Source organism: Chaetura pelagica, unplaced genomic scaffold, assembly GCF_000747805.2.
Source record: "Chaetura pelagica isolate M959 unplaced genomic scaffold, ChaPel_1.0 scaffold222, whole genome shotgun sequence".
In the NCBI taxonomy this organism is placed as follows: domain Eukaryota; kingdom Metazoa; phylum Chordata; class Aves; order Apodiformes; family Apodidae; genus Chaetura; species Chaetura pelagica.
In genome coordinates, this window is record NW_009952711.1 from 5695864 (window position 1) to 5719092 (window position 23229).

The 23229-nt window shown below is 35.6% G+C and overlaps 1 protein-coding gene across 1 annotated transcript; it reads left to right on the forward strand.

Annotated features, from left to right (window-relative positions):
• The first annotated feature begins 2191 nt into the window (after positions 1 to 2191).
• On the forward strand, positions 2192 to 23170 carry CCPG1 (cell cycle progression 1). Its single transcript, XM_009994423.1, is given in 12 exon segments — positions 2192 to 2251; positions 4263 to 4334; positions 8970 to 9084; positions 9846 to 9925; positions 10117 to 10324; positions 11261 to 11274; positions 11277 to 11412; positions 14434 to 14688; positions 15470 to 15481; positions 17947 to 18068; positions 19094 to 20496; positions 22379 to 23170. Coding segments are annotated over 11 exon segments (2601 nt in total). The 5' UTR covers positions 2192 to 2251; positions 4263 to 4274; the 3' UTR covers positions 22575 to 23170.
• Positions 23171 to 23229: the final 59 nt, after the last annotated feature.

The window sequence follows — 23229 nt, forward strand, 5'->3', positions numbered from 1 at the left end:
TTCCTGTGGCTGATGCAAGGTGCTGGTTTTCATAAATGGTGTTGCTGTGGCGGTGCTGGCACCGCGCCGCGGGCAGCTGCAGGTGATCCCGTCACACCTGTGCGGGGCAGCGGGGTTGGCAGCCGCTTCTGCCCTGCTGGGAATGGGAGCGGGGGAATGGGCTGCAGGGGCTGCTCGGTATATTCCTGGAGAGAACCTTATTTTGGGGAATAAGTGACGCTGCTTAGTAGAAATAAAAAGCTTGCATGAAAACCCCAAAGTGTAATATCAGTTTAGCATAGTTTTATTTCTGCTGAGCAACAAAGAAGCTACTGTGGAAGGGAACTGTGAGTTTGTACTTGGAATGACTGCACAACGAACTGCAGGGAACACTAATTCTTAGTAGTGCCTTGTTATTAATCTTTTTTCTTTGTCAACACTTACTGAGGTTGTTTTTGTAGTTTAGGAAATCCTCTTTAGGGGGATGGAAGCTGTTAGTTGTTTGTTTAGGCTGGAATGATTATTTTTTCTGACACTGGTATTTATTCTGCCTCACAGAAGGTAAATATGTGGCATGTCATTTATTTTTGTATGGCTGTATAGGATAACTTGGTATTACAGCATTAACAATGCATATGGCTGTCAACTTTTACACCTTATGCTTCTGATTTGCATTTCACTAAAGTTAGAAAAGTAGTTCACACTTCTGATTCTCTGTTCCCCTGCCCTGCCCCAACAAAAATGCATAGAGGTTGAACCCTGAATATGAGTATTTATTTTGAACAAATATAAAGCTAAAAGTTGACATCACCGAGAGCGTAGGTCGTTTATAGGCCTCAAATCGGTTTCATAGTTTTAACTGGAGTATAGAAGAACTGTAGCTTTCTTTTGAAAAACAGTGGTGATTAGGGCATTTAGTGAGAAGCCAAACCAGTGAAGCTGTGTGTGGGGACTGTTTTATCTTTCCACCTTGGCCTGATGTACAGGAGCTGTGGAATACTTTATCCTCCAGTTACCTCTGCTGTTACAGGCCTAGCACCCATTTACATCATCTCGAGGCACTGGGAGGTCTGCAGGCTTCATGCCTGATTCCTGCCCACAACTACATTTTTAAGATACCTTGCATTTGGGAAGAATGTGCCAGTCATATCCAGCACCTTGGGGCTGGTAGAAGTGTACTGATTCTTGGTTGGTCTTTGTCATTTGGTTGGTAGATAACACAAGCCAGTGAAGGTTGTTTAGTGTTTGGTTTTTTTGAGTAGGTCAGTATTGTCATTGTGCTCAAGTTACTCTTCCCTATTTCACTTATGGGATTGGATCTGACCCCAGATTTTTGTTATGACTATATGTGTTTTAGTAATCTTTAATAGAAATAAGCTGTTTACTGTAGCTGATGATTGAGGTTTAGGAACACTATACCTAGGCGTTTTTTTATAGTGCTGTTTAGGCTGTTTTGCTCTTTTAGAGCTAACTATTTGTAAATAATAACATGCTTTACTTTCATACATGTTTTATACACGTTTGCTGAATGTGCTGGAGGGATATAGCAACCCTGGAGGTGCTCTTCATTCTGATGTCATGCTATCTATCTATTTCTAATAATTTTGGTTAATTTAGCAGTTCTACCCATCAACCTAAATGATTTTATAATTATTCTTTTTCCATTATTTTTCTTTATATTAAGAACTTTTATGATTGGTTAGTATAATATTCTAGTTGAATACAATGTAAGTCACTTTTAACTCAAGGCCATTTATCGAGGCCCACAAGTAACAGAAAATTATGATTGTTGTTCTGCTTGTTTCTGTGTGGTGTATTTTTAAAATATTTTTTGATTATGCTAATACCCAGATAGTTGGGTCCGAAAGCTTTTGTTTGGGAAGGGCAGACAGATGTTTGGTTCTCCATGGAGCCTGAGGCCTTGGTTGCGTATTCAGCAGAGTTGGTTTTAGCAGTGCTCAGTTACCTGTCCCACTGTGGTCTGGATGGAGAGCACAGTAGTGTTGATGCTGTTAGCCATGATGAAATGCTGAGTTAGCTGGAGGAGGGCAGATGTTACAATGTCCAGCACAGAGTCTGCTGTTAAAACTTGCCCTTTCAAAATTTGAAAATGCACTTGAATCAACAGATTATTTTTTTCTAGGCTGTTAAAGGATTTGCATTATGTGACTTCATTGTTTTCATCTAGCACTAAAACTGGAATTGCCATGTTATGAAACCACAGCCTGAATTTCTTCCACAGTGGAGATCATTAGAAAGGACTGAATAGCCTGTTCTGTATTTGCCCCAAACTGTATTTTTTGTGGTTACACAAAATGTTTGGTTTTCACTGACAGTAAGTTTGATACTCTTATCTTTCTCTTCACTGAACTGTGGAATAATAAATGAGAATGTTTTTATGCTGAAGAGAATTCTTAAAAGATAGTTTCAGATCACCAGTACAATTTTTGCAAGGTGGCCAGGTTTCTGTTAGGTGGCAAGTTCTGATGCTGGTAGTTAACCCTCCTCTGAGAAGAATGCTGCTGCTAAATGCCTGCTCAAATTAAAAATAATTTAATGACAGCAAGCAGATGTGACTATCATGAGAACTTTGGAACGCAGTCTTTGCCATTTGTGCACTGGTTATTTTGATGATTGAAGAAGTATGATTTTTTAAAAAAAATAATTAAAAAAATGTTGATTGAATATGATTCTAAAAAAATCCAGCAAAATCAACCAACCCAAAATAAAACATGCCCTGGTGTTTCCTACCTGAGATTCCAGGAAAAGCACTAAAGAAGAGAGAAGAAGATCTAAAGGAAAATGACAACCCTATTAAAAGTAGGGCATTATGATAAATGGAAATCAGGTTTCTCTAATTTTGATATCTAAGTTGATTCTTAGTGAATTTTTTTTTTGCTTTATAAACTGAGGTTGGAATTGTCACCACTGTCTTTTTTACAGAGGAACCCCAAATATGATAGTTGAGGATGACAAGGAAAAATTATTATATTAGAAAAACATATGGTAACTGCCATAACGCAGAGATATCAGACAAGTGTTTACTGTATATTTAGATAAATCTAAATGGAATTAGAATTTGTATATTCTGTTGTGCAGATTTCTAGCCACACTGGCATATGTAGATGTGCTAATTAAAGATTTGTGTGTATTTTCTGTATTAACAAACAGGGAGTAAAGGCAGGGTTGATGATAAAGTAGAGAGTAAATAAATTTAAACAAATAGGTTATTTTCTTTGTGTTCTTACCAAAAGTACCTAAGTGTGGGAAGTAAGGCAGATGTCTAGAGCTCTCAGAACTCTACTTTTCTATAAAATGACATTCATATTAACAGCTTTTTTGAAACCATAATTTCTTTTGCTGTTTTATTGCATTGGATGTGTAACATAATGCACAATTAACAGAAATTTTGCAATTTCTGGAAAGTTGTTTTTCCCCCAATTTAAATTTATATTATTTAACAACTTGATATCATTTTATTTTAACGAACAAGAAATGCATTCTATTTCTTGTAAAAGTCTTTCTGTTGGTTAAGAATTCTAAAAAGTAATTTGAATATATAAGAATAATGAACTCTGTATTCCTGGTACAGGATAAAAAATACAGGCATCTGAACTCTCTTTTGAAAATAACTACCAAAGGCATCTGTTAGTATTGTAACAAGAAAAATTTGTACTTCAGGTCTTTTCATTTGGTTTTTATACTCTCCAAGTGCTCTCTTGATTCTTAATTTTCACAGTATTTTTAAGAGTACTTGAAAGGAGTGGAAGAAATGGGGAACATAGTTTTGCCCAGTTGTTGAAGATAATTAGTTCCAAAAGGTCCAAATTTGTGTCATCTTATTCTTCAAAAAAAGTGTTTTTCTTGAGCAAACTGTTGGATGTGCATGCTTCAATTCAGAAATGACTTCACCTGCTGAAACATGACTTAAACAATGATTCTACAGACAAATTTTAATTATTGGTTTGTTGGCTAGTCTTCTGTGTGTGGTTTCGGGTAGTCCAAGAGCTTTTTGGCTGGCTAAAAGAGGTACGTACCTAGCAAAGCCATATTTGCTCCAAGTATAAAAAAGATAATAGGAAACATGTACAAATGAATATACTTTCTCTCTAAACTTTTATTCAGTCTTCCCCCCTGCCCCTCCCCAGAATAACAATTTGTGATTTAGTGTGGTGTTCTGTGACATCAGGATTTAGATTCTTCTGTTTCCTTTATTTTTTTTTTTCCAAGAGAGTGGTGAAATTGCTTATCTTGCATGTTAAAAAGTCTGCTTTTACTTGCAGTGTGCTTTGAAAATGTCTGAAAATTCCAGTGACAGTGATTCATCTTGTGGCTGGACCGTCATCAATCATGAGGTACCCATTCTCAAATTAATAAAGTTCTATCAATTTAAGACTAGCCATATGCAGTAAAATATTACTTCAACTTTATAATTTCTATTTTGTGATGATATTGTATATCAGCAGAGCATACAGAAGAGAGATTTAAAAATAAGAAAACAGGAAACTGCTATTTAAATATGTACATCCTTTACTATAGCTGATACAAATTGTGTTATGTAAAATCTTATTTTTCTGCAAATATTTTTCTTTGAAGAATTTCTAGACTTTTGCTGAGATTCTCATTTGTTCCTGCTTTCCTGGAGACATTGACTTTCTATGTAACTTGTCTGCATTGCTATATATTTCTTCTCTCTTAGTATGAATAATAGGATAGAGACAAGTTTGTGCTCAGTTACTGGAACATTAGCAGAAGACATTTTCAAGGCTCATGTAGTTTTGTTGCTAACTGCGTTGATCGATCTTTAATTTAAGCCTCTGAACTCAGGAGACTGAGCTGCCTCTAGTCTTCTATATTGCCTCACTCTGCTTACAGAATGCCCAGTTTGGAGAAAAATGTACCTAGGCCTGCTGGGTCTTGTCTGTACACTTTTAAGCATTTTCATTTTTGTAGAATGCTGTTCTGCATTGAGAAGGACAGATGCGTGAGGTGTTGAGAAGGTCTGGGGTCGCTAGAAGTCAACAGTGTTGTTAAGACTGGTTGGAAATCCCTTGGAGAGGGTTATGTTCCAGACAATGTGCAACTGTATATTCCATACCCAAGATGCTGAAGTTTTCCCAAATGAAATCTGGGAGAAACTGCAGTGAATAAAGGAATGTCAACATTTTCTTAGGTTAATTGGGAAATGAAGGTGGTGGGAGGGCAGGACAGCTCTCCATACATCTGTTCTGTAAGGTCAGAAATGAGAAATGTAAACTTCCTGGAGCTTAAAGTGGTGATTAGGGAGGCCTGCCATACCTTGCTTGGAGGTTATTAAAATCTGTAACAGCCTGAAAGAACCTTGAGGATGGTAAGACATCCTCTGTGAGGAGGTTTGAGTTTTGAAGTGACTTTCTTTTGTGTTTTTCAGGGACTCAGAGCAGCTTTTAAGATGAATTCTTTGCAATTCGTGCTGGAATTCTGGGTTTCCTGTTGTTCAGGCAGGAGAGCACAAGGCATAAAATATGTATAAATAACCTGCATATTGGCACCTTAGGGAGGAGGAATTAATGTGGCAGTGCAGGACTCAGCTAGTGACAGCAAACAAGAGAATGTTGTGGCTTTTGTTTTTTTCAGTTAGACAAACTGTCACCAAAGAGGTATCTTCCCTAAGAAACTAAACAAAAGCAACATAATAGTTGTTAAAGAAGTTCTGGTGGTATATTGTGTGGCAGCAGATGGAAGGAGCTAGCAGACTGTGTGCAAGGCAAAATAACTGTTCTTGGTTCAAAATATTTGTCTTTTAAAACCTATTAATTTGATGTGCAGAGCTCTGTCAAATTTGTATGGCTTCAGTTCTGTTTCTTTTGCCATCTTTTGAACCCTGCTTTAGCTTAATTTATTAGGCATACATTTATTGGAGATGAAATGCTAGAATTCCCTCATTCTTTGATCAAGTCTTGGGGTGTAGATATTTGTAAAGTCACCATTATGTCCGTGTAGCCCTAGTTTAATTTATTTGTGTTCCTGTTATGTCGTTTGACTAGTTGTGTAAAGTGACAATTGCTTTATTAAAACAAAACTGATTTTTAATTCCTAATAGAATAAAGCTTGAGACAAAGGAAAACAAAAAGTGAAGCAATTGCAGTTTTGTGGGGCTGGGATTTGTTGCTGCCTAGGTGCCTGCAGAATAGGTGTCTGAATCTGGTTTTGGTTTCTAGGTTGATGTACTGCTGTAGTATTTGGGGTTTTTTGCTTGTTTGTTTTGCTTTTTAAGTATTTAGCCTTGTCTTGTAAACTGAACGGGTTATTGAGCCACAATCCTCAAGGCAAATGTGTTAACTATTTTCCTGGAATGACAATTACATACTGGCTGGCTGTGTCATCCTGTTGCTTGTCCCAAAACATTTTCAAGGCACAGTGCTTGAGTTATTTCATTCATAGGAGGAAAACAGGAAGTAATGGGAATACATTACAGGTAGTGATCAGCTGTTCCTTCACTGCACACTTGCCTATCTGCAGATTATAATTAAAATCTGGGTAATTTGAAAGGCAAACCATTGCAAGCTTGTGATTGTACTCAAGTTTTGGAAGCTCCATTCAATTTCAAAAGCAAGAAATATGGTTTATGGCTTATAAATGCTGGGACATGATTTCACTTTTGTTGACAGCAAGATGGTATTTAGGAGATGATCTTCTTTTCCTTGTTTTGGGTTAGATGACAAGTCAGGAATCCTGTCACCAAAAGCGAAACAGAAAATACACCCACTCCAGTCCTCAAGACCAAGTGGGGTGCAGGGGTACATGAGCTGCTGGACTTTAGACTTCTACTAAAAGTTAAAGGATTTAAGAGCTGGCTACAGCAGTTGGATTACTCAGCTGTGAATTGCAGACTATTTTCATACTTGGGATGGTTATTTTACACTGTAACTGAAAATGTGTTACGCAGTCTAAATAAATTAACATCCTACAAGATTATTGGAAGACAGGAATTTTTGTCTGGCTAAAGCAGAACAGATTTTTGTGGGGTAGAGATTTTCTGTTCCCAGTTACTATTCTCTGATTAAAAGAAATAAAAGAATTCTGTTAGGGGTGGGAAAGCACTGGTGTTTAAGAGCTCCCATTATTGACTTCCTCATGACAAGACAGCTTTGAATCTGAGCATGAAGAAGTAAAATGAGTGGGATGGCTAGATAGCCTTCAAATACTCCTTCTCCAGGGAAGGGGTGACATGTAGACTACTGTGTACTTTGGGGAAGTGATTTGGGTATTTAGGAAAGGGATAGAGCTAAGGATTAGATCAATTTGGAATAGTATAGTATTACTTCCCCATGTGTGACTGTGACCTGTATTGATGTTTACAGAACAGAATTTATTTTTGTGTAGGAGTGTAGTTTCTTAACCTCTTTGCTGTTGGTGATGTGGAAGGTTGATAGAGGACTAGCAATAGATGAAGTGAATCAGAGTCAGTTTAGACATCCACACCAGACTGTGCATATTTAAAAAAGGGTGGCTCACCTGGTACTCAGCTAGCCCACTTTCTTGGCATTTTAGCTAAGGTTTTAATCTGTTTTAAGGTGTATCCCTGATGTTTGCCTTGTTGTAGAGCCTGAGCAAACTAATTTTTGTTACTCTTTTTTTTCACAACTGAAGAAATTAAAGTAATGGTTCTATCACATGAGATAACAATTGTCACATAATAAATCTATATACCTACCTATAAAACGCAGCCAAGCCAAAAAACTCAGATAATTTTGAGATTTCTTTCCTGATATGTCACTCAGATTTTAGTAAGTTGCATACAGTTGAGTGACAAATTTCTGCAAAACATTGGAGATCAAAATTGTGAGACTTTTGTAGTCAAAAGGAAAGAAAATGCAAAATATTTATCAAGTTACTAAAGCAGTTAATTTTTTGAGCCTTTTACTTTGCAATCACTTTGTAATGTGATTGTAGAATGTAGCTTATACAACTCTTTTTGAGGTGTCTAATCTTCCTGAAGTACAGTCTTGTCTTAAAAACAAAAGCATACATGATTGCTTAAGTCCTGAGATAAGGCATCTAGGGAAACTGATCTGGAAGTATTACTACTACTGTAATTTCACACTTGCTGTTGCAAAAATAACTACCTCTGTTTACAAAAACAGCTCAAGTTATTTATGGATCAGAATGACTTAGTATTTTTCAGTCATGTTTTGCATGTTTTTAGTTTTATAATAACCTTACTTGTGTTCTGTCAATTCTTTTCAACAAACATTACAATATAGTTTAAATATTTTAAGTTGTGAACTATGTTCCTTGCCTGAAGTGCCCTGCAGCCTCTGAGCGTTGCTTGTCTTCAGTTCCTGTTTTGTTCCTGAGTGGCAGCTGACTAATAACTAAGGCCCCTTTCTGGATTAAAGTAGAAATCCAATTTAGAGTTTGTGTAAATATTTGTTTTCCTGGTATCAATGATGTACTATGAGAACAGCCATTCAAATTTGCTGACAGAAATTGAGATGGGGTAGATTTTTACTTTTTTTTTTTTCCTGGTACTTGTACTTATTAGAGTTCATGGTGGTACTCTTGAGTCTCCATTTTTTGGAAGTGTGCGTGTATTTACATACAATACATGGACATGTGTGCAAGAATTGGAATCCATATTCAAAACTCATTTAGAACCTGTTTATCTAAATTCTGTTTAATATATAGGTGTAATAAAGCTAGTATGATTGTTTAAAATATTTAGCATAGGTGTTAATGCCTGAAATGCTTTTTTTTTTCTCCTGAACTCATTCTCCTCTGCCTTTTTTCAATCGTGGTCATAAATAGTACACACTAATAGTCGTTCCCTTCTAGTTAGTTACTTGGTATTTCTCTTGCTTTTCTTTGCTTAAAATATTTGTTTTTTTAAAGGTTATTATTCCTCTGTTTTTATTATTAATGTTTTGGCTCTTTTATAACACTTTTTTTTGTGTTACTTCTGAAAACTCTGATAACTGTAATGCTAATTTCAAATTCTTCAACTCCAGGGTTCTGACATAGAGACAGTGACTTCAGAAAATGGAAGCACAAATGATAACCCTGAGTTTGTTTCAGAAGAGTATGTTTCTTTGCAAGAAGAGGAGCAACCAATTGATTTGCAAGGTAAGATATTCAAAGAGGATGTGTCTGTTGCAGAATTGGCACAAAATTAGTATTTTTAATAGAGTTTGTATATTTTGAAGGTCTCTATCAAAGCACTTGCTTCATCAGTATTATGGAAAATATCCAGTCATGAACTTCATAAAAGTGTTTTTCATGTAAAATTAGTAGAAAGCCTTTAATTTTGTCAATACTTTAGAATTGTTATTAGAATAGTATGCACAGGTGTTGCCAGAAGACAGCTTAGAGAAGTGCTATTGATAAAATATTTTTACTATATTAAACTATATTCCTTAATCATGTTCTTGATCAAATAAGAGTAATTTTGGGTGAAACAATAAATGCTTTTACACCTAAAAAATAACATTGTGGCACTGTGTTAGCATTTCTGGAGTTGGAAGGGTGGTGCATACTCAAAGAATGAAAATCCTTCAACTTATTTTAATTACTAAATATAATACTCGGTTCATTAATACTGGTATGAGAACTTGACAGGTTCAATGTGGAGTTGACTATATTTGACTTCAGCAGTGTTTTCAAATTCATAACTTCTTGTAGAAACCTTGTATTACATAATGACAAATTGAGATTCAGTGTATTTTTAGAAAACCTTCCTTTGTATGAGTAGATAACAGAAATCTGTCACAATTATATATATTAAAATATTATATGGGAATGGGCATAATTTGTGGAGTTACTGATTTTAATCTTGTGGAGCTGTTTTAATCCCATGCTGGTTTGTTTTTTCCTTTTTATTTGTATAGCTCAGTGCCACAGTGATGGAGACATACCAGAGGTAGATAGTACTCTCTCTGCTTTTGAGGAAGCACAGACAGTTCCAGAGGTAAATGATGTTACCTTATTCAGAAGCTTCTGTAAGACCTGTTTGAGAATGCCAAACAGAGTTTTGAAGGGATTAAAATGAATATACTGGGTTTTTTCCCTTTTTTAAAAGCTTTATAAATTCTTGCTATTTTAAAAAATTACTTCATATTGTATGTATCTGAATGATTTTTACCTTGTCCATTTCCCCAGGGAAAGAAAGAAAAAATTTCTGATGATGGGTCCTGTTTTGGAGCTATTAGTGATGATTCTGACATTGTTACTCTTGAAGCTCCAAAACCAGAGGAAACTCATAATCAGGAGGAAGCTCCAGCTGATGGTGAAGAAGCTCCAAGTTCAGAGGATTTTAACATGGGTTCCTCTTCTAGCAGTCAATATGCATTTTCCCATGTAGAAACTGGTAAGAACAATGAATTACTAAGAAACTGTGTGCAAAAATGTCACTGGGGGGGGAAGTCTTTGCATAGAGAATCCATAGGGAATCTTCTTAGTGTGGAGAGTGGGGAAAAAAAAATGATCTCCTGGAGTATGTGTCCAAGTATTTGTAGTCTCTAGGACAACTCTGATTGTCCTAAAAAACATTGTCTGAAATTATGCCTGTAGTCTTTTTATTTGAAAGTGTTCTCTCCAATTAAGTTTTCACTAGTTTTAAATACAAATTTCTAGCATATTTTTGAGAATCAAAATGAATTTTAGTTGACAGAAAAATTGTAGGTTTTCCCTTGGCTATTTTCTTTTGCTATTACAGAATCTGCAGAAATAACTAGCAACTGGGAGAGAATAGTTTTTTGGGGCCATAAGAGCTAGTAACATCATCACTACAATAACGTTTTTGCTAACCTTCGTAGCTATGTAATATGTATCTTTTTTAAGATACTCCCAGTAGTTTGCAGAAATGCAACACATGATATTCAGGAGGAAGGATGTTAATATTTGGTAATAAAAAAACACCCCAATAGGCAAAAACCCAACAAATGCAAACAAAAAACCTTACTGTTGTGTTACTCTAGTTCTCTAGTCTTCTTAATTCTGTTTGACTGCTTATTTGTCATCTTTTCTCTTTATTCTCTATAACACTGTTGTGTAAGTGATTTTTACCTTTTGGTAAGTTTGTTGAAAGAGCAGGATTTTTCTTAAAATGCTGGTTTTTGTCTTAGAATAAAGCATTGTTAAAGCTTTATGTATCTGTACAGTAGCCACTGGAATCAGAAAATGACAGCTAGCACTGAATTATGATCAGTGGTGATTTGTACAAAGCTGTTGCCTTCTTTAAGTCTTCTGGACTACTTGACTTGATTTTTAAATTAAAATTTAGTTGACACTTTTTTTCTTTTAGGGCTGAGTTCTAAAAATGTTTTGTTTTTTCTTCCCTCATGTTTTTGAACGCAAAAGTCAGTTGGCTGGAGAAGCTGAGGAAGATTCCTGATTGTGTAAGGGGTTGGGGAAATGAGGTGAAAGAGCATGTCTCTCGCAGTCTTCCTTTCCAAGGTGGTGTGATTAAACTTGATCAGCTTATGTAAAGCTGATTGCTTATAGCTTGCATGGAGTGTTCTTCAAATTCAGTAGCCATCTGATTCGATCTTTTGGTAGTGGTGTTCCAAACAGATACTGAAAGCCAGTCCTTACTGAAGAATTTGGCTAAGCTTTTCAGTATTTTTTTTTTGAGAAATGTTAAACTTACATGTAAATTTGGAATAGGCATCAATAAGCTTTGTGATATATTTTAATATGTATGCTCGACCATTTAAATGGATAGTTCTTGTTGGATTCCAAATATACATGTGGCTAGCAAAAAAAATTTTCTTCCTTCTAACTGGAGCTGGTTTCAGCATGATCTTTAGTGCTGCACATGTTTGACCAAGTATTATAGGAAATATCTGGAGTACTTTTGCATTTTTTTAAATGCCAAAGTTTTAGCAGTCAAAATTTCCATACCACTTATTTGCAATGGAAATCTTTACCATCTACTTCTTTTTGAGTTTTCTGTTGTGTTGGAAACAGATGAGCTTCAGATTTTCCTAATGTAGGTACTAAAACATTCTTCAAGGATTTTCTGCCACTCTTACTTGCAAACCAATTCCTGCCTAGGCTCTGTTCCCTATGCCAACAGAAACATTTGAGAATGGCCTCATGAATCCAGTTAACTAGCAGAAGTGCTCATATACTGAAATAAATGACATGTCTGCTTGAGATATGTCTGCAGAAATACGGAAGAAAATCACATTCTTAACCGATGTTGTTACTTTATCTGGTTTCTAGTGCAGATCTGACAGTTCAAAATCATAGGAGAAGCTAGCATTTTGGACTGCTGCTGTGGTCACACTTTGTCTCATTTATACTCCTTTTCATCCTGTGAATGTTAAAGTACAGCTTTGTACCCAATTCTTACAGCAGCTGTAAGGCGATGAATGTCATTCTTGCCTGAAAGTGTAGTGCTGTTAACAACTTCCCAGCAAGTGCTTATGAATGTCTCAGACTGTCTTACAGCTTTTCCCCTTTGCTTTATGATAGTATCTTTTTTTTTTTCCTTTCCTATATATTTGTCCAGTGTATAAAAAAAAATTTGCCCATTTGGCTAGAAGCAGCTTCTTCCTTAAACACTTCAGTATTCCTATGTGTAAGCTTCTTGAATTCTTGAAAAAACACAAATAAGTAATAATAACACCTGTTGTGTGAAGTATGTCCTGTATAATCCTTTATAATGTCTGACCTTCATGTTATAGTAATAACAGGTCTCTCCTGACTAATTTCTGAATGCTCCTCTTTATTGTCCAGCATTGGGGAGTTATGCATCTGCTTAAATGACTGATTCTAAAATAGTGTCCTTTTCTGCCAAGTTATATAAATTAAGAATCTGCATGTCAGATAGCTGTTAGAGTTAGTTGTCTTTATTGCAGTGTCTGCTTGGTCAGTCTGATTCGACTAATTGACTAAAAATGATGTTTTTAGTCAGAAGGGAAGTTATCTTTTTTATCTCATACATTGCTTGTCCATGGAGTCAGAAAATAGACATGTATTCCAGGTACTAATGGGTAATGTTTTGGGGGTTGATGAAATGACTTCTGTTAAGTTGAAATTTATTTTCAGGAAAGACTCTTAATTGGCAATGCTTTTTATAGATAATGGCTAGCACTGCTTGGCATTCTTGTCTGTTCAGTGGTGTGTGCATGGCTTGGTTCAAACAGTTTTCAGTTGTGAAATGTTCAAGTACAGTAACTCTGTATTTATATTCTTACATTTGAGTGATGATCTCTGATACAAGAATGAACAACCATATTTCTAGAAGGGGCATTAGCATTTAATTGCAGGCATCAAATTTAGTGTCTGAGCAGGAACACTTTGTCATGTGCTGCAGGCTTCATTGATCACATTGAATCTATTTCAGGCATATGAATTAGGTACATTAATAAAGATATTGGAGAGCTGCTTTTTCACCCTGCTGCTGCTTCCTCTGTGATATTTGCCCTACACTTGAAAATTATGCTTCCAAAGGAGGTAGCTTAAATAATCATTACTTATATACTGGATAATAGAAATGTATTTACAGTACATGCAGCGAGCATTTGTACTGCTAATAGAAGAAGCATTTACAGTTCTGTTTGTTATTTTCCCACTTAGAATATATGGCTTTTCGGACATAGGAACATGAATATACAAATGGTATCATAAATACCATTTTACAAAAATACTATCAAAGATGTTTTTTTATGGTTCTCAAATCTTGCATGATTCAATTTTCTAAAACATCAGTCAGCTAATAGAAGTGTTTTGGATTCAGAGTGTTAGGTAGTGGCAAACACAGGAGTCCTTGTCTTTTCTTGTGCAGTAGTGGCTGAAAACAATGTCTTTGAAAGGTGGGTAAAGATGTTAATAAGTAGTATAGGGTAGGTACTGAAACTAAACAAAATTACATCTGTAAATAAATGTATGCAAAGATGTTAAGCTTTATTTGGGTATCTATAATGCCTATATTAGTGGAACTTTGATGGAATTTTATCTGCAGCTATGTGTAGGTCCCAAAATGAAGTTGTTTTGAGAGAATACAATAAACCCATGTGTTTTAGGAGGCTTTCTATTAGCATCATTCCTTGTATCGCTCTTTTGTTGTTAAATTTCAGTATCTGTAAGAGAAGGAAAACTAAATTCTTAACCATTCCACATCACAAGCATTTGTAGAGACAGTAACATGGCAGGGCTGGCTATAAGAAATGCTTCCTGATGAGTGGATGATAAGGTGTGGGAGGTGCTGTACATTTTTTTGCTGAGAATTTCTTGATGCTATATCTTTTCTTTTTTAAAAAAAAAAAAAATTAACTTTGGAGGTCAAGCATTCCTTACCTGCTATCCAGCATAAGCTATCACCTTGAGAATTTTTATTTTGTTTTATCAGTGTTCTCAAAGATAAATACCAAGTACATTTTGCATAAAAAGGATGGATTTTGGTACTCAAATTGATTTTTAAAGCAGCAACTCATGCATTTTTAAAGACTGCTCTTTGTTGGTTTTCAGTTTTTTCATCTCAGGCTAGCAATGATGAATCAAGTAGTGATGAAACCAGCAGTCAGTCCAGTCCTACAGTACGAAAACGTCGGGCTAAGAAGAGGGCGACGTCTGGCTCCGAGGCTGAGGGTGGGTCACCTGCTGAGCCCGAGTCGGAACTGCCCCGAGAAGAGCAGCGCAAGCGCCAGTTCAGCAGTGGCCTTAACAGATGCATCATACTGGCTTTGGTGATTGCAATCAGCATGGGCTTTGGACACTTCTATGGTGAGTTTATAGAAAAGAAAATACATAGAATCAACATCTTGCATCTCAAAACCAATTTTATTGTGACCAATTTTTTTTTCCTTGTTCTCTGCTGCCAATCTGGACCTATACAAGAGAAAAAGCAACTGTGAATACATGGGTAATACAGGGAGGCCCTTCAGAACTGCAGTTGTATTTAATACACACTACTGCAAAATTAATTAAAAAAAGAAATTAATTTTTCATTGCCCTACTAGGTAGAAGTTGTCCCCTTCCTTTTCCACCTCCTTTCTTTTGAAATAAATTTGTGGTAGTGCTTTTCATTCCCAACAGCATTCAGAGTTGTTTCAGGCTTCTGTTCAGTGTGTACTTATCCATTTAATGTAACAAACAGCAGGAGAAAAATACACTGTAGTTGTCCTTGCAATCCCAGAGTGGTTTAGAGAATCAAGGGTAGCAGCAAATTTTTTGTGCATTGCCTGAAGTAAAACATTATATAGATTGTTACCACAAAACAGCAGAACTCATTACAGTTCTAAATCTACATAATGCCATTCTGAGCATCTGAAATACACGTGTTATGATAAAAATGATAGAGGGCATTTATTTTTAACAGTAATGTTTCCTGCACAGTTCTTGTTTTATATGAAGATGTGCACATAAGGAGACTCGTGATTCGATTGTGACTGGGAATATTATTCTAATTGGATTTCATTTTGACTGTTAGGGATCTAAATTTTGACATTTAAGATTTATACTGATTTTCACTTGACCTTGATTTTTTTTTTTTTTTTGGTCTTAGGAATACCTGAAGGTAAGAGCCTTGAGTGATGTATGGTGGGTGCTGTGCTTGGAGTCAGATTCCCTTTTTAAATTGTGTGCATGTACACACGTCCATATATGTATTCATACTTACGTTTAAAAAATTAAGAATTACTAATGTACACAGGATTATAGGGAGGACTAACACAGTCATGTAAAATATTTTTCATTTCTGGTAGTAGCTGGTGTAAAAATGAATTGATACAAATTGATATGCTAGAGGCAGAGAGGAAGGAGCATGATGACTAGACCAATCTTTGGTAGTGCTTTTTGGAGGTAACTTGAATTTTCAATTCTGTTAATCATTTTACTGTGTTTAAATTGGGGTCAGTGATAAATACTGTCCTTTTGAAGAACTTCGAGATCTGTGGATGAGAAATACGTTTTGGAAATGTACTCAGGGTTGTATCTTTATCAGGAGATTCACTTTGATTTGTTCATTCATTGAATCTAAATGAAAGTTTTTGTTATTGATGACAGTGATGGCAGCATTGTCAGCAGAAAGAAGGCAGCTCAGTGTGCCTTTAGGTTTTGCTGTGTGATAACTAATCTTTCTACCACTAGGAAGGAAATCAAACCCTGCTTTCCATCTTCCTGTTTTTTTTCTTTTAAGTACAAATTTGCAGTGAGAAATCCATCACCCTAAAGGACTACTGTGCATTTTTGTGAAACAGCTGGGAATTAATGTTTTCCACAGCAGGCTTTCCATCCTTGACTAATTGTCATGTGAGAGGATTGGGAGGGGTTACTTTTAATTAACTTTTTTTTTTTTTGAGGGAGAGGGGGGAAGATGTTAGGAGGGTAGTGGTGTCAATATCAGGGTAGCATTTTCCCTGTAGCTAGGGCTTGAGGACCCCTTTGAGACTTCTCAAGATGTATAAAACATCTAGGATTAGATTTTAATCAGTAACTGTATCCTAATCAGTATTAAACTGAATTAGCTGGCTTTATGATGCTCTAGGAAGGAGCTCTGAAAGAGGGCAAGCTTTCCAGGAAAAGATGTAACTGAAAAAGCTGAAGTTAGGAAGCCCTTGCCAGCAGAGTGTCTGCTTCTGGACATACAGATATTTAATTTTTTCTTGAACCAGTATGTGCAGAAGGGAATATTGATGTAGTGCTAGGGATTTGGATAGATTACTTAAGGAATCTGAAGGATACTGTGACTTAAGAGCATCTTAAAAGCTGAAAACAGGAATAGTAGTACCTCATCCGTGTTTTCAGTGTCTTCGCTACCGTCTTTGTGTGACTAAACATAATTTTTGCTTACTGTATCTAAATAATTGGTAAGGAGACAAACAGTTCTAAGTTTTAAGAAACAGTTTTTCTGTAATTCAGGTTCCTCTAAACATGAACTCTTTACACTAAATGATGATTTTTAGAGGTAAGCTTCAGCTTCTTTGGATCAATTTATTCAAAAGTGTCTATAAAATAGAAATATAAAACCGAAATTTATTGTCAGTACACTTGAATCCACTTATGCAAGGATCTGTACTCCAGTAAGTGCAAAACTCTGCAAACTTAAATCATTGCTGTAAAAGCATTTCTTTCCCTTAGCTGAATTGAATTACTGAAATTCAACTTGGTTTACAAAATCACTGTGCTTTTAACTTCATACTTGACAATAAATTAAATAGAAATTGACAGCATGAGAATTTTCTCAGTTTAGTAGTATTTATAGAATTTTTAATAGTATTTATAGAAACAAAAACTATGTAAGTGTTACGATTTACAGAGTATAGGTAGGGAAGTACCAGAAAAGTCTTACTTGAAAGAAGATAGGTGGCTAATTCAGTGAAGATATTTTTTTCAGAAAAAAGTGTCTCAGCCTTTGTTTGATCATGAAAGATAGGATATTTGCTTACTTTTCAGCCTTCCCTCAAGGATAAGAATGACAAGATAGGGCCTGCAGGTGCTTGTTGCTTTGTGAACAGTGTGAATAATTATATTTCTGCCTGAAAGTTAAAGTACTGTGCTAATATCCTCTTATTCGTGTAAGTTAACAGCAAAAGTTGTAGTTCTAAAATGAATAATAAATGGTCTAATGGTCTCCCTTTTATCCTGATTGACTTGCATGTTACTAAAAAAAACCAAAATCACACATATCCTTTCCGGTGTAATTTTTGCTAGTTAATTTCTATGTAGTGTTCCAAAATTCCTTCATTTGTTACCATCAAATGAAAGACTGTAATGGCAAATTTTTGAGTCTGTTTGAGAAATTGCTTCTTAAGGGAAGAAATTGAATCAATATGTAACAATCTGGTTTGATAATCTTTTATTTTCTAACAGCTAAACAGCTACTAGTAAGTACTGGGCAGAAATTGCAAGGTAGGAATGCTTTTGAATTTGCAGAGAAAATGAAGATGGTCTTTAGGTTCATTTGTTCCTCTAACTACTTAATGTAAGTCAGACTATCAAAATAAGGTTGTGGGGTTTTGTTTTGTTGGTTTTTTTTTGTAGGTACAATACAGGTCCAGAAACGTCAGCAGCTGGTGACAAAGACACGTGAATTAAAGGATATGAAAGATGACCTTTACCAGTGCCAACAAGAGCAAGGAGATAAAGTGCAACATAAAGTGGGGGTAGGTAGGAGTTTAGCTGTAGGTCATTGGATTACTCTGTCATTATGTGTATAGTTTACACAAAGTGAAATTAATTTATCACAATTTTTTTTTTTTTTTTCATTTACTAAGTTATTTCTGGGACTTTCCCTTGAATTTTTAATTTTTTGTATTTTGATCAAATTTGGTTTTGGAATGTGTTCAAACATACTGATTTTTATATATAGACTAGGAGTTACCTGGACACAGACTCTCTCCTATGACATAATGCAAGCTTGTCATTAATGAAGACAACTGAAGTAGAATATGTTGGCATTAAACTGATTACAGGCTGAACCTACAGGTTTTGTGAATTTGCTTTCTAAATTGACAGTGCTTATTAATTTTTTTAAATACTTAATCTGTCCTTTTTGTTTTTCACTGTTAGATGATACAGAGAGATCAGGGAGTGCTTATTGTGCATGTGTCTTGTTTTTTTATAAAATCTTATGTTGCTTATTTTACACACAATTCAATTTAGTTCTAGTTTGTAAAGGATGCTTAGAGACTGGGGAGATTCTTTTGTGTTAGGGTATAGTTACATGAACACATTTTCAGTAACAAATTTGGTTAAAAATCAGTTCCTGAATTTCTGCCCCAGCTGTTGAATGTCCTTGCTTCTGCTAATGTTATTTGGGTTTGTAACCTGTAAACACAGTTTGCTGAACATAAATCAACAGCAAACCCAGACATTTTAATTTATTTTTAAGATGGATCAGTTAATGTACCCAGTTTACTATCCTGCAGCTAGTTAAACCAACACAAGTGAGAGGTGATGACCTCTGGTTGGAAGGGCAGCCTCTCACATGATTTTTGTTGCCAAGAAAGTGTTTGTGTGTCTGAAATAAACAAACCAGCTCTATTTTTGCATCCTGCTGCAACTTGTCACTGCATCCAAAATGACAAGTAAACTCTGCCAGGGCTACCTTGGTCTTTCATCTTTCTAGCTGAAATTTTAGCAATTTTAATTCCAGTATTTTTGCTTGTTTTCTTTTTGTTTGCATTAGTCACTCAAGGGAGATCTTGCCACGTGTCTGACCTCTACTGAAGTGGTGAAGAAATCCTTTGAATCTCAAAAAAAGAGTCTTACTGCAGAAAATCAGCACTTAAGAGAATCTCTAGAGAAGGAAGAAAAAGCTTTGGCCTCACTTCAGGAAGAATTAAGGAAGCTAAGACAACAAATTAGAAACTTAGAAGATAAAGGTACTAGCACTGAATCTATTGTAATAGAAAATCAGAAACTAAGAGAACATTTGGAAGAGGAAAAGCAAAGAAACCACAACTTTCTTAGGCAAAAGGAAACACTCTTTGCAGAGGCACAGATGTTAAGGAGAGAACTGGACAAAGAACGTCATGTCACAGAAGCTCTCAAAAAAGAACTAGAACAGTTAAGTTCTCATCAAACATCTGACAGTGCTGCTGCTGATGATATGTTAAGAGAGAACGAAGAAATAGAAACTCTGCGAGGAAGACTAGTAGAGCTAGAAAAAAAGCTAAACTTTGAGCAGCAACGTTCTGACTTATGGGAGAAGCTGTATGTTGAAGCAAAAGACCAAAGTGAAAAACAAGAAATTAATGAAAAGGGACAAAAAAAGGGCACTAAAGGGCAAAGTAAGACTAAAAAGAAATCAAAGGAATCATTTTTCGGTTCAGTTAAAGAAACTTTTGATGCTATGAAAAATTCCACAAAAGAGTTTGTAAGACACCATAAAGAGAAGATTAAGCAGGCTAAGGAAGCAGTGAAAGAAAACCTGAAAAAATTTTCTGATTCTGTAAAGTCTACATTCAGACACTTCAAAGATACCACAAAAAACATTTTTGATGAAAAGGAGAAGTCAAATGACAAAAGACATGAGGCAAACAAGAAAGCTCGAACTTTTTACCGTGAACATAACTCTTATGAGAATCTGAAGCACACACATTACAGGGGACCTAGCACAGGAAAAGAATTCAGAGATGGAAGAAGACATCAGTTTACAACGTTTGAAAAAGATACAGATTCACAGAAATGCTTCAATGATCCTTTGTGTAATAGAAAACATCCGTTTGTCCTAAAGGGCTGCTCTGGTATTTTTGAATGTGCTCATCAAGAATTCATTAGTCTCTTTAACAGAGTATCAGATCCTATCAGGGTGGATGAATTTAATCGGCTAATGAGAAAGTATTTGCAACAAGTTGTACGTGACTTTCATCACTGGAGAGAATTAGAAAATTTCATTGATAAATTTTTTCGTAATGGAGTATTTATACATGACCAGATGCTGTTCACTGATTTTGTTAATGATGTCAAGGATTACCTGGAAGATATGAAGGAATACCAAAATAATAATGAAAAGGTTTTTGAGGATTTGGACAAGTACATCTACAGATACTACTTTCATTATGATAATTCACCGCAATATGGACCCAGGTTTGTTTCCGTGTTTCCTGAACATTTTAACACAATGAAGTAGTCTTTTTAAAGACAACTATAGTCCTAATGGGTGGTCATCTACCATGCATGTATGTACCTGTGTATTTGTACATGCAGACAGGTAGACTTTCTGAAGGACTCAGTGGAAGTGCTAGGTTGTCTAATATAAAGTGGATCTGTTATAAATTATATGTGCACATTCTGTGTGTGTGGTGCTAGTTTAAGAAGCATTACAGATCCACTGCACATAGCACTATCTAATATTTCTGCTGAGTTCTTTAGAAAATTGTGTAAGTAGGATTACTTGGGACTGAACACCTGTGATTGCCTTTCTGATGGAATGAACAACTAGCTCAGAAGAAGCAATAACTCGGATTGTTGCCCTTCCCTGAATAAGAAAGTTGTTGGTTATACTTAAGCAGCCTCAAAGTCCTGTTCCAGCAGGTGTATTTATTTCCTGCTGGCCTTTCAGGAATGTCACTGTCTTGTAGTTTAGGATAATACTGAGTTAGTCTGTATGCCCAGGGCAGAGCTTCTCAAAAGGCAGGCTGTAGTTCCAATCCTGAGCCTGGCTACATTTTTTTCAGACTTGCTTACAAGGTCCTTGGGATAAAGGTCCTACCATACTTTCCTGGGTCTCATGGTGTTCTCAGGGCTTATAGAGGGCAGTTGTGGTATTGCTCCTGGATGGCATATGGTGGGCCATTTCTATTGTAGAGGCTTTTGTGAAAGAAAATTAAGCAGTCTTAATATATAATGTAAGTTTGCTATATAGTCTCTTGTACTAAGGCTTATTCTCCATCAGGTAAGAAAAAATGTGATATATTAACTAATTTCTAATACACAAGAAGTTGTCCTTGGAGATGTAACAGAACTTTTCCCTGTGCTGGTTTCAGTGCAAAGCACATTTTGTATTTAGATCAAGGTGCAGTTCTTCAGTCAGGTTTCTCTTTTGGACTTACATTTTTTTATTATTTTGTGTTTTATTGCAGCAGCAAGTCTGAATACTTGGGGTTACTAAATACTATTTGAGGTGGTACTTTCTCTTACAAAGTTGAACCATGAGGATGATACTCCTCATGGAGTATTATCGCCTACTAAACTGTTTTTTTAATGTGTAGTTTTGGGAAACACTTAACTTTTATGTTTTTATTTATGGTCCCAGTACTTCTTACTAATTTATTACTAAAATTAACTTTAATTTTTAATACTTAATTGTTGAGCACTTTAATTCCATTTGCAGAAAAGCACAACTTCAGATCCATTTACTGATAGTATTGTACAGAAGTTTGTATGAGACTGAGGATGAAAATAGCCTTAGCTTTGCAGGATAGAGACACAAGTCATGTAACAGCATGTAGTGTAATGGGACTGTTTGTATCAAAAACTGCAACAGGTGAGCAACAGGTCAGTGCCCCCTCTGTCTGTATAAATGTACTGACTGTACGTGAAAACTCTGAAGTGCCTATGTTGACACAAAGTATGCTTTCCCTAAGGGTATGTACACTTTTCACTGTTTTTATAGAGCAGAATGTAACAGAATAACTGAAAAATAGATTGAGGCCTCATTAATCTGTCACAGTAGGGATAATTAAACAGCTGTTTACCTGGCTTTATTCTAAAAAGAACTTCAGGCAACTAGCTGCAGGGCATTTTTATTTTTAGAAAGGATTTCTTTTAAATATACCATCTTACTGATGAATTAAACAAATACCCCACCATTTTGCTTGCAAGAGAAAGGACTACTACTTAATACCAATTTTGTTCTTTTCAGTCAACTGTAGCATGCTAAAAGCTGTTCTTGACAATGTAGTTGTTTCAAAATGCTTTTAGAGAGATGCTTTATGAGAAGTAATGAGCTTTTGTTTACTCCTTGCAGTCGACCTAAAAGGCCACCTTTCACACAAACTGAAAATTCCAGACATGAAAAACAAGCTCAGAAGTACCACCACCGTAATAAAAGAGAAGGTAAATGGCATAAACATGGTCGCACTAATGGAAGACACATGGCAAATCTTGAAGTAGAACTAGGCCAGTTGCCCTTTGATCCAAAATATCGAGTAATTTATGGTTAATATAAGATTAGAATTAATAATTCATATGCTCTCTGAAAACTAATTGTTTTCCAACAAAGCAGCAAGATGCAAGTTTTTCCTCTGATTTGATTTTTACACATTTTTACTAAAACGCAGAAGTCAAGCTTTCTAATTTGCATATTCTGTACTGTTGCTTTAACTGTTCTTTGGAAGTGATGATAGTTTGGGTGCCAGCAGTATTATTGCAGAAACTGGGCATGCAATGACTTGTGTGTGAAAAATATGCTTAATTGCATTCCATTAGTGTAGTTCAAGCTAGAGTCAGGCATAATGTACCAATAATTAATTCCAGTGTTTGATATACTAACTTCATCTCAGCCTTCAAAAAATAGCTCTACATTATGGTAATGTTTGTTAGTGTTTTGTAATCTTATACTTGCTTCTTGTCTTTGGGGGGGGGGGGTTTTCAAAAGCCTGTTGAATTGTGAAGAATTTGCTGTGCTTCATTCTAATCAGCTTGCTGATTTGAGCACTTGAAATGTCTTGCATATCTGCATATTGTAGAAGAAAAATAAAGAGCCACTGTGGGTAAAAGTCTTTATTTACAAAACAAACCTAGCATAGCTGTACAGTTCTATAAAAATGGTCCAGTCTTGTCTAATTTCTTAAGTAGTTGTAATTTTTTTTTCTTCCT